The following is a 13,667-nucleotide window of genomic DNA, read 5'->3' on the forward strand; positions in this document are numbered from 1 at the left end:
CTTCCACACGTGGCAAATACACCAGATTGCAGTGATGGGGGATGCGTGGAAGAAAGTTGGTACTGTTCTGTTAATGACACTGGGGAAAATGGAAGGTCTAACAGCATGTCACAAATTGTTGCCTGTCTCAAAAGTTAGGTCTTTAAAATAAGTTTTCACTCTCACTAATTCACCAGCTGATCTCTTTTTAAATTGTAATTTAAAGCTAATTTACTAATACTTCTGTGGGGAGGCTAAACCAGCAAACACTGATTGAGTTTCTGCTGATTAGCACCAATCTCCAAAGCAGGCAAAACCCCAGAGGGAAAAGATTATTTTGTCTAAAAGGCAACTAATTGAAGCAGGACGATCTCAACACTGGGAATCAGCAATTTCTAATTCTGTTATCCCTCAACATATGTTGGTTTTGGGGAAATCACAAAGGCTGGCTGATGAAAATGTATTTGTGCACCTGGAGTTGCATGTGCAAATCAGGGAGTTGCACAAAGATCAGCCAATTATACACCGCATTATGCACATGCATCCACAAACACGTGCACAAGTGTGGAGAGGGGATATTGAGCATTTTGATATAAGCCAAAGCATACCCACAGCTCTGAAAAATCAATTTAAAAAAGGAAAGGATACAGTTCCCTTACCCATATGTATTTCAGTGCTAGTGCAAAGAGCTCTCTGTGTTCTGAAGATTTGTTTTTAAATCTTTAACAAAATAAATGCGAAGAACCAAGCTAAAGCCAGATCTACAAGAAAGCCCAAGATCCCACTGCAGCGCTAACAGGAAGCCTAACAGGCTGTTAGGTACTGACACAATTCTTCCTGAAGTCTCAGTTCGTTTCCACCTAGCAGCTGTTTCAGTTGGTGGGAGTCTAACTTCCATAGTGTGAGTAACAAGGAGAAAGTTGCAGGAACTGTAAATAACAAACAGCCAGTTTCCTGCAATTCCAGCATGCATTTATCAAGTCATGCAAAAATTTACTGGATAAATAGATATTTATGGGCTGTTGGCCAAGAAGGACCTGAACAAAGCAGCAATTTCAAAGTCAGGAGAAGCAAATAAACAGGGAAGGGACTGTCTTTTGTCTTGCGGTCATTACATCTAAATTTCCTCCTAAACAAAGTAATGCATGAGAATGTGCTGCATCAGCCAGTGAACTGTACACACTGCACCACCTACAATCACCAAATCAGTGCTCTCATCTGCCTGTTTTACAGTGTTTTGTAAACACAGCTAGTTAAACCTTTTCGCCTTCCTGCAGAGATCATTTCGTCTGACACACAAATACAACAAACTGTTGGACCCTACTCAGTAATGGCAGGGACCAGTTCTGGGGAGGAAACAGTGAAGAATGTCTTGATAATACACAATGGTTCAGGAAGATGAAATAAAACTACTCCAAGTTGGAGTATAATCAGGACAACAAAATTCCTAAGTTTACAAAAGGAGTTTTGGAGACCAGCTCTCCAGTAGTCACATATGTTCATGACCTTAGCTTCACATTTCATGTAAAAAAACCCACCGTAATCTCTCTAGAACAGTGCTCCCTACCAGGAGAGTGGGATAGCACCTCACCAGTAATTGCTGGATTAGAAAGCCTCCAACATCGCCCCTTCTTTATGCAGGTGTTCTGGCAGGACCTGCTTATCAGGCTAGCAGGTTTGCTAATCTCTCCCATTACCCCCTTCTGTGGAGGTGCGCACACATGGTGACAGAAGACACTCCGCTGCTGTGCAACTTCTTCCCACCTTACCCTCATTGTCGCTACTTCCAGCTCTCACAGATCCCCCACCCGAGTACCACATACAGCATACAAGACAACATGGGAGTTGGACTAGATGATCTCTAGAGGTCCCTTCCAACTCTGAAGATTCCATGATAGTCTCAGTATGAAATGTGGGCCACAAAGGAGTTCTGACAGCACTTCACTTGTCTTTCAGTTTTACTGACACAGACTAGATGAAATTCATATCCCCCAGTCACCGATAAATGAGTTTATTGCTACCATTTCATCTTTTTTTGTTAAGTTCCGTTAAAGGTAATGGGAAATGGTGAAGACCACAGGCCAAGGAGACTTGCGCACATATAGCCCAAGCAGAGTTTAGACATGCACATAACATTTGCACAGCTGAGGGGAAAAGTGCATGGTCATTTTCCTAACGAGAACCATAAAAAGTATCCTTGAACCCTGGGGCCACCTATGTTTCAGGCTTGTGAAAACTCCAGGTGTCTGCAGAGGCATGTGTTTGGCAGTCTAGCAATGCTTATTTGCTGTCCAGAAAAATCCAACATAACACACCGTTAATACATCCACCCCCTGTTTTTTGCAGTCTTTCCACATTCTGGCTGATAAAATCAATAACATACCATTTCCACACATAGTGAGCAGTAGCTGAGTTGTTCTGATTTGATGTAAACAGCCCGAAGGGGCTTCTCTTTGGAGCACTTGTCACATGGACCAAATACAACTGCTAAAAAGGTCTGGTCACACATCTTTTCGGTTTGAGAGCTGAAAGAGAAGAAAAAGAAGGAAAACCACTACTGCTCTGCTAGCTAATGCAGCTTAGACTGTATATAGACATCTGTAGGCTGGATAATCTCTCTCTGTGATTAATCTCGCCAGCTTGACGAACTGCCAGTGTATGCAAGACACGCACACGCTCTGCAGATTATATTTCTATGAAGAAAAATATAAAGCAAATTATATATTTTTTTATAATGTGCACTGATTGCATATTGTTGTAATCCATGTGCACTGTGCACATGGATTCACTACATGCAGGAAATACTTTTAGTTTTATTTAACTACTGTCAGCAGACAGTAACCACAAATGCATAACAACAGCTGGATTTGTGAGAAATCTGCACTGATCAATATTTATTGTTTTTCCACTGCGTTTTCAAATAATCAGTATTATGCATTATTTTTAAAGCTGAAAAGATGACCTAGGATTCAATCAGCAGCTACAAAAATATTATGAACAATGTGCTGCTTGAGGAGAAATTGATGTTTCAAGCATGCTGAAAGCTGGGTCATTATGAACCCACTTTTGTTCTCAAGCCAGGCATCTCTAGGATCAAAGCACTATCATCGACAGAGAATTAAAAACTACTTGAGAGTCAGAAAAACAAACAAGAATAACAATGTAGCGTCATTTTTCTCAGTACATTTTTCATAGGGAAAGTGGGATCTTTCATCACTTCTAAAATGAAAGCTTTTAACGTTATTTAGACATGTACATAAATAATGAGTTTATGGTTAACAATTAGAAGAAGCTATTGCAAGAGAGATTTAAATGGAGCAAAAGAAATTTAATGAGCTACGCAGAATTTAGAATTTGGCTGGACATTACACAAAGACCAAACCAAACTTCATTCTATGCACCTGCCTGCATTCTGCTGCTTATTCGTAAGTATTTCAGTGAACTACTTGAAAAATTAGATGATAAACTCAGAAATCCTGCCCACACTCAAGTCAATAAAAGTTTTGCTGTTGTCTCCCGGAGATGCCTAACTTCATCCCAGAACACGTGGGAAGCAATCTGTCCTGGAAGGAACTACAATGCATTAATCTGAAATTTCCATGGAGCTTTCAATCAGCTACATGCAGTCAAGGAGGTTTATATTCCATTTGATGGAAAACAAAAAGTGCATCCTGGAGTTTTTAATGCATTCTTCCACAAACAATGAGCCTGTGACCACAGCTGCCATCCTTGCATGTTGCTCATAGCTTTAAAGTGACCACAGCACCAGGGCTCAGTTCTACTAGATTGTTAAAACTGGACATTTAGAACTAAATCGCCTGTAATTCCGAGGTTCGTAGAATTAGTGGTTCCCACTGAGGGTGGCTCAGGGGACATAATCGCAGATTTGTACGCCTGGTGTGAAGAACCATGTGACACTAGGCCAACTAGACTTTGGGAGGAAAACTTTCACTTCACAGCAGCAGTGTAAAACGAGGTATTACAGGGAAAAATGCCATCTTAGTTGAACAAAATATTATTACTAGATCTAGAGACTTTAGCAAGGATCTATTAGGCTTGGAACAAATACTCTGGGCAGAATTAATCTTCAATAAAGTGTGAGAATTAACTGGATATGTACAGGGTGAACCATACCTGCTATCAGTATTTTACTTAGGATGAGATTATGACATATTACAAAACTTTGCTGCAATAGAAGGCAAGAAAACTTCGGAATAATTAAGCAGTATTATACCTGAGATTGATTGTGATAATGATGGGTTTGTATACTATTTTATAAAGATATAAACTATAAACCAAAAAGGACTAAAAAGATTACTTCTGCTGTAGCCTGAAATGTTAAACTTACTAGGTTTTTAAAGTTACAGTAGAAATTTAAAAACAGCAGCACAGTGAAACATTAAGAAATATGCTACTTGCAGAGAAATTCTGTGCAATTAATCTTGTCGATGAATATTCAAAATTACTCACCTTTTCAAACAGCAAGAACCTGGAGATTCTCAAGATGACTAAACAAGCCGTGTGCAACTGCTAACGTAGAAAAGCAACCTTCCTATTAAGTCTACTTAAAGGGTATTTAAAGCTCAGCCTCTCCAGCTGTATCACCTCAGGTCAGTAATATACTGACGATTATAGTTTAAAGGCTTTATTTTAACTGCCCTCTTTCAAAATATAGAATAAAGAACAGAAAGTATTAGGCAAACTAGATCTGTCCTGCCTGTTCCATATAGCAGGAATTTTTGGATGGTTTCCAAATGTTGAAGTTTAAACATGCTGCGGAGGTGACTGACAACTGATTTTTCCAACTCTCGAGTTGGCATTCTGACAAATAACACTGTTGATGTTAAGTCTATCTCATATTCCTAACAAAGTTTAAAGGTCAAACAAACTGACTAGTGTCCTTGCTGGATATTCTTTTACTATTCACCTGTTTTAAGACAATAAATTTTAAATCAAAAACATTAAAAAATGCTGGGTTTTTGCACTGAAAAAATTTTGGGGAAATTTGTGCAAACACATCTGAAAAATTTAAAAAGTGCTGAAGGTCACATCTACTATTGAGACTCTACTGAAGTCACTGAAATCATGCCATTAAATGTTTGCATTTGATAGTCAAGAGGATGTGAGACAGAATGAAAAGAAAAAGAAAAAGAAAAAGAAAAAAAAAATTAGGTCTCAGCCCGACAGAGCTTGGGTGGAAGTAACCTGTCCTAATCTTTTTTATTAGATTATGGGAACACAGGACTGAAAAGGACCACCTGTGCTGCTGAGTCCTGTTCCCAGAAACTGCAGGAGTCATATGCCTAAACATACCCTAAACATACCCCAAGATGCCAATAGCATCTTACATGTCTCTCCATAAGCCATTTCAGTGCTTTTCCATGGCAGTAAGGGTCATCACTCAACATTTTCCAGTTTGAATGAAATAACTTTCTCCTTTACTATCATTCTAGGAAAGTTAGCCTCATTAATGCCTCTTCCATGTATCTGTCTTCACTAAAACTGCTCCTTAGATCTGGAAGGATTATGGATAACAAACAGAATTTTTTATCTACACACTGCCTGGAAGCATTAATGTCAGCAAAAGCAAGATAACTTTCTGAGACCATACAGTAGACTGATAATTTTGAACTTTTTTTTAAAAAATATATTTTGTTTTTTGCATACACAGGGTTAATAGCATACTTCATGCGAACTTCTCAGAGTAACCTAGCATCAAATTGTGAGAACAATTTTCCTGGATCAGCAATTTTTGTCATACAGACACACAAGCCTTCTGAGATTACTATGGGATGTAGATGTAAGAGTGACTGTGGTTTTAGTTATACCATCCCAGGTAACAGACATATAGCTCCAGTAACTGTAAAAAAAGGCTATATACAAATTACAGCAGCAAAACTTCCTTGCATTAAAATATTTAGATTATTTTTTTTATTATTTACAGAGTCAAGGACAGCATACCATTCTGACAGGAAGATACCTGATGTTACAGCAAAGCAACTGGGCCATTAAATAAATGTTTATGGTGCAATACAAGAGTGACAGTATTCACTAATGTTCACACAGTTCCCAGTAACTTCTTTCAAATGATCCCATACTGAAAACATAACTATTGCATCACTCAAAGAACTACAAGTTGATTTAAAAGCTACTTTATTTAACAGATTAAAATACTAGACTGCCTACATGTCTGTGGAATATTGTACAGCTTTTATTGTTATTGAACAAACCACAAAATTTTTCCTTCATATATTTTGAATATATCTCTGTGGATATCACCATGAATATTTCACTGTACATAGTAAACACCAAGAACATTAAATAGCAAGAATGATTCCTTCTTTATATTTACAGATTGTTCCATGAAATTAAACAAGCAGTACTAAGACTGTAATAAAATTTAAAAAACCAAATCAATTGTTCCTTCCTGTAATATTTAAATTAACTAAATTAATTAGAATCCCTTAAATATTTCAAAGCTTTAGTACTCAATTTTAATAACTATATCTAATAGACTAGCTAGAAAACTAGCATTATTTACTGAGGAATTTGTAAGAACAGCCATCATTGCGGTGAGGCGAATGCTGTTTCTCCAGTTGTTCTGACAGGGTCCAGTACTAAATAACGTTAGGGTTTGCTGCATTCTGACTACAGGGAGAAGACTGAACAAAGCAAAAGGGGTACCACTTCTGCTTCTAAGGATCCTGCACTTGAAATGAAATAAAGATGGAATGTAAGGAATTAAGCTTGGTTTATCAGTAAGACCAGCCCACAGTAGCTGCATTCACTCCTACTCAGTGTTTCGACTGGAAGAGGGAAATCGGCAAAAAAGAAAAGGAGAAAGAAGATGTGCACATGTGTGCACACTCAGTGTATATTCTGAAATACACTGCCCTAGAGATGGACCCAAACAAGGAGATGTTATGAAAACCCAGGCTTGTCACTGCAGAGAACAAAACTGAAATCTGTCTTCAAGAAGAGCACCTGAATCCTTCCCCTGGGTAAAGAGCTTTCTGGGGTCCCGAACTGCACCACAGTGAGCCGAGCCAGCACGCCTACAAAAAGACAATGTGGATTTGTAACAGCAATTCTCCCAGACTGATGCTGGTTCCCCAGTTTCAATGTAGCTGTTTATATTGATTTTTTTTTTTTTTTTGAACAATTGTGGAAGGACTTTCCCTTCCCTCCTACTACAGTCTTCTGGAGGAACTGTTATAGAAGACTTCTTTTATGAAAGGAATAAAGGTATAAGAAGTATAGAAGGGTGAAAGCTACTGTAAAACAGATCCATTATATCAAGGCAATGAACAGAATTACCTTGGAAAAAAACCTCTTGGTACAGAAGTGAAGGCAAGGAGAATTGTAAAGTAATAACATTTATCATACGGCAGTCTTCCCCTCTGACTGGTGCTGACAGGGCACTGATGCAAACTTGTCAGATAAAATGCTTTTCTTGTCAGGTTTGGGCTAAAAAATTGTATGGTTAGCTTTGTGTCCAGCTGATGATATAGTCATCATTGTAGGACTGTAATAAATGGAGAAGGGTAAGAAAATAGAGAATGAAATCACAAGCTGAAATTATTCCTACTTTTTAAGTCTGGACTCAAGAACAAGTTTTTACGTTTGATTCACTGCAAGCTGCCATACTATCCACCAGCTGGAGAAATGAACCACAGAAGTCTGCCTGTCTTTATATAGTCTCTGAGGAAATACCAATGCACTGGGTTTATTAAACCCTTGTGAGAAAGCCAAGTTTGAAGCTGCTGGGGACTTGTATCATTTCCAAGGCATGTGGAGAAGGGGTGAAAGGAAACGTCACTTGAAAGAGATATTTGGTATCGAGCATCAACTGTGGAACATCCTCACGATTGTTTAGCATAGCCTGAAATTATAACAGAAAGTGTAAGAAAATATTGTATTAAGAATCAAAGCAAAACCAGCCCATTGTTTGCTTCCCATTGCAAATCTTGCTTTCACATGACATTAAGGAGACTTGTTTTGGTCAATTCCAAATGTCCAGAAGCTGAGCAACTTAGTAGTAATACGATGTAAAGGTCAAGTATAACTATATAGCATCAAGGACTGTGTGTATGAAGTATCCTGTAACTTGAATATGAGATAATAGTTGTAGCTCTTACCTGGACTTTACGAACAAATGATGGAGTCACTCTTTTCTCAAAATCATCTATTGGAGTGTATGAGTTTAGGATCTTAACTATCTGTTAAAATTACAAAAGACTATTTTAGTATGTCACAAAGTGAGAAGACAAAACCAAGAAAGCATTAATATGACATCTTCATTGATATTTAACAGAAGTTTCAGTAAAGAATTTTACAGTAATGAGAGAATTTTGACTGGTCACCTAATGAGTTGTTATATACATGATGGTTGCTACAACTCATTTCCAGAGGCGTCAGCAGGATCAAGGAGATGAAGAAAAAGCTGAATCAATTAAGGGAAACAACAAAAAAAGCCTGTGACAAAGTAATAAAAATACATTGTGGGATAAAAACGTGGGATAGAACAAAGCAGGCAAGTATTCACCATGGGAGCAGTTAAAATGCTAATAATCAGGAATAAGGAGTTAAAAAAATTTAGTTTAACAAGTGGTGATAGGGAATGCTGAGGGATGCTGTTTTTATCAAGTGAAAGGCCAATAGCTCTTTGCAACAAATTATTTTAGATAGCTAAGATTCTGCAATTGGCAGAAGAAAACACGATGGTTCATTACCTGCACAGTAGAAAGAGATGTGCAGTGTTCACATATTTCCTTGGCATCATCATCTGTGATCTTTTTGACCTGAAGGAGCCAGGCTGCTTGAGACAGAGGCTCCAAAGTTTCTTTGACATTGCTGCTTTGAAGATTCTTGTCCTTTAGCCATTCTTCCAAGTAGCTGATATTACATCTGGGTTAAACCATGAATGGACAACAGAAATGTCAGGTTCCCCCTAACAAGCAATTTACATTAAAGACTTCTAAAGAAGAAATGCTTCTGTAATGCAGTGTTCAAATTCATATAGTTTAAGTTAAAAAACATACCTGTAGATCATAAAAAACAAACAATTAATAGCTTATGGATCTGTAAGTTTAATCCCTTGCATATTTCAATCATTTTTTTTTTATTTCTTAAAGCTTGGATAATAGCAAGTTACTAGTTTAGCTGTTGTTTACAGAAAATTACTAATATATACGTGCATTGCCTATTACACTGCGCACTGTATGTCTTTAAAATATTAATTTCCAACTGATCTTATACAGGAAATAAGAACAATCTTTGCACATTACAAAGCAGGGCTAGGCTTATAACTGATGGCCTAAAGGTTAAATCAGCTTTCTTCTAGTAATATTCCCAGATGGGTCAAGATTTTACTGATTTTCTTTCACCTTAATCTGCAGACTATGTAATGGAGAACAAATGAACTGTATCTTCTGCAAAACAGTTAGGAGCATTTTCTCTTGATGCTCGTCACAGGACAGATGATGCCCGAACTAAACCCTCAAAGGCTCTGTCTCAGTGCCTTTCTCGTCACAGAGCACGAAAAATGCAAGTCAGCTTTTGTCTGTCTGCCAGCCAGGGGACACTGCACCTGTTTACTACAGTAAGAAAAAATCAAAAGTACTATTCATCACATCATGAGAGAACTACCATGGAAAAAATCCTAGCATGTCTGACTTTAAACTCCAGACTGTAATTTTCTCTGTCTTTTCCTCCATTAGTGTTTCCATGGAAAGAACAATTCGTATATATGTTGTGTTGGGAAAGTTCAGCCCAAAAGCCAAAGATCTATTTTTTTCAAAAAGAGTAGAGAACAGTTAGCTACTTCCAGTAGAATGGTTACAGAATATCCAGTGACTTAGCAATAAAGGCCACTACATAAAAGTGTTAAAAACTCATTCTCAAGCAACTGCTTGTTGGAACTTTACAGGCTTTACCTTATCTGCATTCCTTTTCTACAAGAGCACATGTCCTTGCGGAGGAAGAGACTATTGAGGGTGATAGCTCCAATCAGAAAGAAAAGCTGCTTCACTGCCTGCTTTAGAAGCTCAGAGTCCAAGCCGTTCTGGCACATAGTACTATAAAAATAGCTGAGCTGTTGCAGGATAGAGGTCATTGTGTAGGTATCTGTGTCGTCTATACTAGAAGAACGTTTACGGAACCCTGTAGGTTTCAAGCCAGAAATTCCCTGAAGACTCTCATATTCCAGCATGCCTGGTACTGAAAGACAACAGAAAACAACTGATAAGACCAACAATCCTAAAGCTCCTTTTAATTATGTTAACTTAATTATAGAACAAAACCTGCTTTCAGGATATTTTAAAAGTTAAATGATCCAAGAAAAATAAGATATTGACAAAGACTTCTGGAGCACACCAATTTTAAAAAGCCTTTTTTTTTTTGTAGAACATTGATTGATTTCAAAGCATTATCACGCTCCAGGAAACATTGTGAGGAAAAAGTCTTTGCAAACCCTGTGGGGATACACCATTCAGTGGAATTTATATGTGCAGAAACACACATGCAGGTACATATATGTATAAATCAACAGGAGAAAGAAGTCTGCCCCATCCTTTGCCTCCATGTATAAGCTTTATTTGTATACTTCACAAGCTACATTTAAGCCTGTGTGGGTTGCTGCTGTCTTACCGATCATGGGCTGAATGTTGTTCTCCATTACAATAATGAATTGGTGATAGATACGAATGGCCAAATCACTAAGAATTTGTCTGTATTCTGAGAGATCAAAATGCTTCAAACAGTTCTTATTCTGTTGTGGAGTGTTACACTTCATAAATTCCTACAAGTAAGTTGTAAATGTAATTATTAGAAATCACATAACATTATAATTATAAATTGTTACTATAATGTAATGTATATATTAGAGTAACTCATTCCATCTCTGGCTGAATAAGAATGAGACTCATCTCAGAATGAGTCAAGGCTACACCTAACTTCAACAGATATTTCCAGTTCTGGGTTTCCTGTACTTAATTTTACAGATTATGTTGAGATTTACTCTGTTCCTGAAGTTTGCTAAAGCCAAAGAAAAGACATGCATAGACTTTAATGAACTCTGGAGCAATTCCTAGATCACTTAAACAGAAAGCAAACTCCACCCCCATAAAAAAAAAAAAAAGCCAAATGCAGTTTTTAAACTATGTTGGAAAAAAAAAATAATTGCATTTTATTGCTGCAAAGGAATCTCGTTTTTGGACTTTTCATCAGCATAGTTCTGACATCAAAAGTGTAGACTGAATCCTAACTTGAGTGAAGTCCTAAATGTTCATTACAAATACAGATTAAAACTCTAAATTCTGGGTTCAGACCTTTCCCCAGCATTGTAACTAAATTATAAAAGACTGTTATTAATTAAGGTTTAATGTTTTCAATTCTCCACTGCTCTTTAGATGTTATCGATGTGACCACAAGAGGGAGCATTGTTGTTTAGACAGTACACAGTTACTGATTCCAAGGCTTTATGGTAGCTCTTTGCTTTAACCCTAGAAGACTATATTCTTACATGCCTATGCAATTTCGGTTCGGTCTACCTAAGTTTATAAAACCTAGCAGTAACATATAGTAAGAGCTTGCAATTTAGAAGAATTTATAAGAATTTTATATTTTGGGATGAAACTTAGCTTAAACAAGCAAGTGAAAAAAGGGTAATTGTTTTGATGCTTTCCTGAGGTTTTCTTCTGTAATCTCATATTGGTAGCAGTAGGTGTTTGAATGGTCACAAATATAAAATAGTAAAATTGTTTTTTATATCCATATATATGTAGCTGGACATCTGAAGTCCAGCTCACATTAAACTCCGGTGGAAGAGATCAAATTAAGTAGCAGTTTCCGCATCGTGTCTTTAACCTACTTTAGCACTTTAATGTTTCCTTGATTTCACTTGATCTGTTGGTTCTATACTGTCTTATTATTTGTGTAAGACACATAAAACCACTGCAGAGTAATATGAATGTCTAAATATCTGGAAGGAACAGTGGTGAGCTGGTGAATAATTATCTATTATCACTATTTGAAGTCTGTCACAAGTAAAGTAATGGAATTATTTGATGAAATCATTCCTACCTCCTCCCCGCTGTACTGCTTCAAACAGTTAAGAAAATAATACGTATTGGAAAGCCAAAAGGACAACATCTCAAAGTCTTCTGAATGCTCCTAAAAATAGTAAGTAATGCAGTCATAATGGCATTGTCTCATGAAGTTAATTTAATAACTAAACTTCGGATCATTACAGAATTGGTATAAAAGAGCTCACAGATAGCAGAAGGAGCATACAGCAACTGTAACATGCTAGCTGAACAAATCATGCTGAGTTTTCAGGCTAATATACACATAGCAAAGATCCCTCTTTTATCTAGTAAACACTGTTTAAGTCTTCTTAAATGACAGACTGGATAAGTAAGTATGAACCAAACAGTTTTACACATTTCTACATACTGTGTGGTAGTGTACTGGAGGCCTTCCTGCAAAAAAGCATGAACAATGCCTGTGTACACAAACAAAACTGAACTACATATAAACACATTTTTAACTATGTCTGTTTAATTTTGTTAGCTAAGTAATCAGAAGCTTTTCTAATGGATAAACTGTGGTATAGATTTGTTCGTGAACAAACTATAGGTGTTCTCTATACAACAAATTCAACTACATAAACCATAATCCTTTTCTGCCTGTGCTACAAAGCATGCCTTGTGTTTTATTGCATTATAAATCCATAGTAAAGCATTCACATGGCTGAATTTGTTATGTAGACAAGACAACAGGCTAACAATTCTTGTTTACAACTTGATCTTGTAAACCGGCTGGCAACATAACTTTAATCATTTGGGTGCTAATGCTGCAGTACCTAAAACATGTCAAGAAACCATTACACTAGTACAACAGCAGTGCAAAAACCTCTTCAACTTCTGATACCTGCCTGCTACCAAACATACTAACCTTCATTTCTGTCCGTCCAGCTTTTACCGGTGCTGAAAGTACAGGTGCATTTCAACTAATTAGCTACTCATTGTAAAACGTAAAATACTTTAAATAATTTTGTCAACAAGCTCTTCAGATAAAAATAATTTCTGTTAATGCATTCTGTGTTGACCACAGTAGGACCTTACTCAGAGGCTTTACAGGGATACAACTAAAAATTTCAAAAAGAGTGTCAATAATGATTATTACTCTATTATAGTAATACTAGCAAATGGAAGTGTGAGCCCTCCCCAGGTACTATGCATGCATCTTGTAAACCTTACGTTAAAAATCAAAAAATACATTATGGCCAAACATAATTCCTACCTTAACAACTTGTTTGATACCATCAATCGTTACATTCATGAAAGATTTCAGCATGTCAGCATCATTCAGATAATCCGCATACCTCACACACATGAATAGGATGTGAGCTGGAAGGCCAGGTATCATATTTACTACAACTCCCCGTGGCTTTAACTCTGCATAAAGGAAAGTCATCAGGTTTATTATCTAAAAATTCACCAATTCAATGTATCGTTCTGAAAAAGACAAGCACTATGGCGTTTATTTCTTCAGTGACCAGTCACTTGATAATTGATTTACTGATTAATTGCTTGTTTCGAAAAACTTCTGTAACAATATTGTTCATATAAGAGTATTAATTAAGTTTCCAGAGTAACAGGAGAGCATTGTAGCAAATTCTATGGTCC

At 37.0% G+C, this 13,667-nt stretch overlaps 1 protein-coding gene across 1 annotated transcript in view; it reads right to left on the minus strand.

Annotated features, from left to right (window-relative positions):
- Positions 1–7,708: 7,708 nt before the first annotated feature.
- MYO5C (myosin VC) overlaps positions 7,709–13,667 on the minus strand; it is a 38,382-nt gene continuing 32,423 nt past the window's right edge. Inside the window, exons 36-42 of the mRNA XM_009885765.1 lie at positions 13,282–13,436; positions 12,061–12,150; positions 10,627–10,777; positions 9,915–10,197; positions 8,712–8,886; positions 8,118–8,198; positions 7,709–7,861 (exon numbers count right to left, since the gene is read on the minus strand). Coding sequence (XP_009884067.1) covers positions 7,709–7,861; positions 8,118–8,198; positions 8,712–8,886; positions 9,915–10,197; positions 10,627–10,777; positions 12,061–12,150; positions 13,282–13,436 — 1,088 coding nt within the window. The remainder of the gene's footprint in view (positions 7,862–8,117; positions 8,199–8,711; positions 8,887–9,914; positions 10,198–10,626; positions 10,778–12,060; positions 12,151–13,281; positions 13,437–13,667) is intronic.

The sequence above is a fragment of the Charadrius vociferus genome, unplaced genomic scaffold (assembly GCF_000708025.1).
Source record: "Charadrius vociferus isolate BGI_N301 unplaced genomic scaffold, ASM70802v2 scaffold325, whole genome shotgun sequence".
NCBI lineage: Eukaryota > Metazoa > Chordata > Aves > Charadriiformes > Charadriidae > Charadrius > Charadrius vociferus.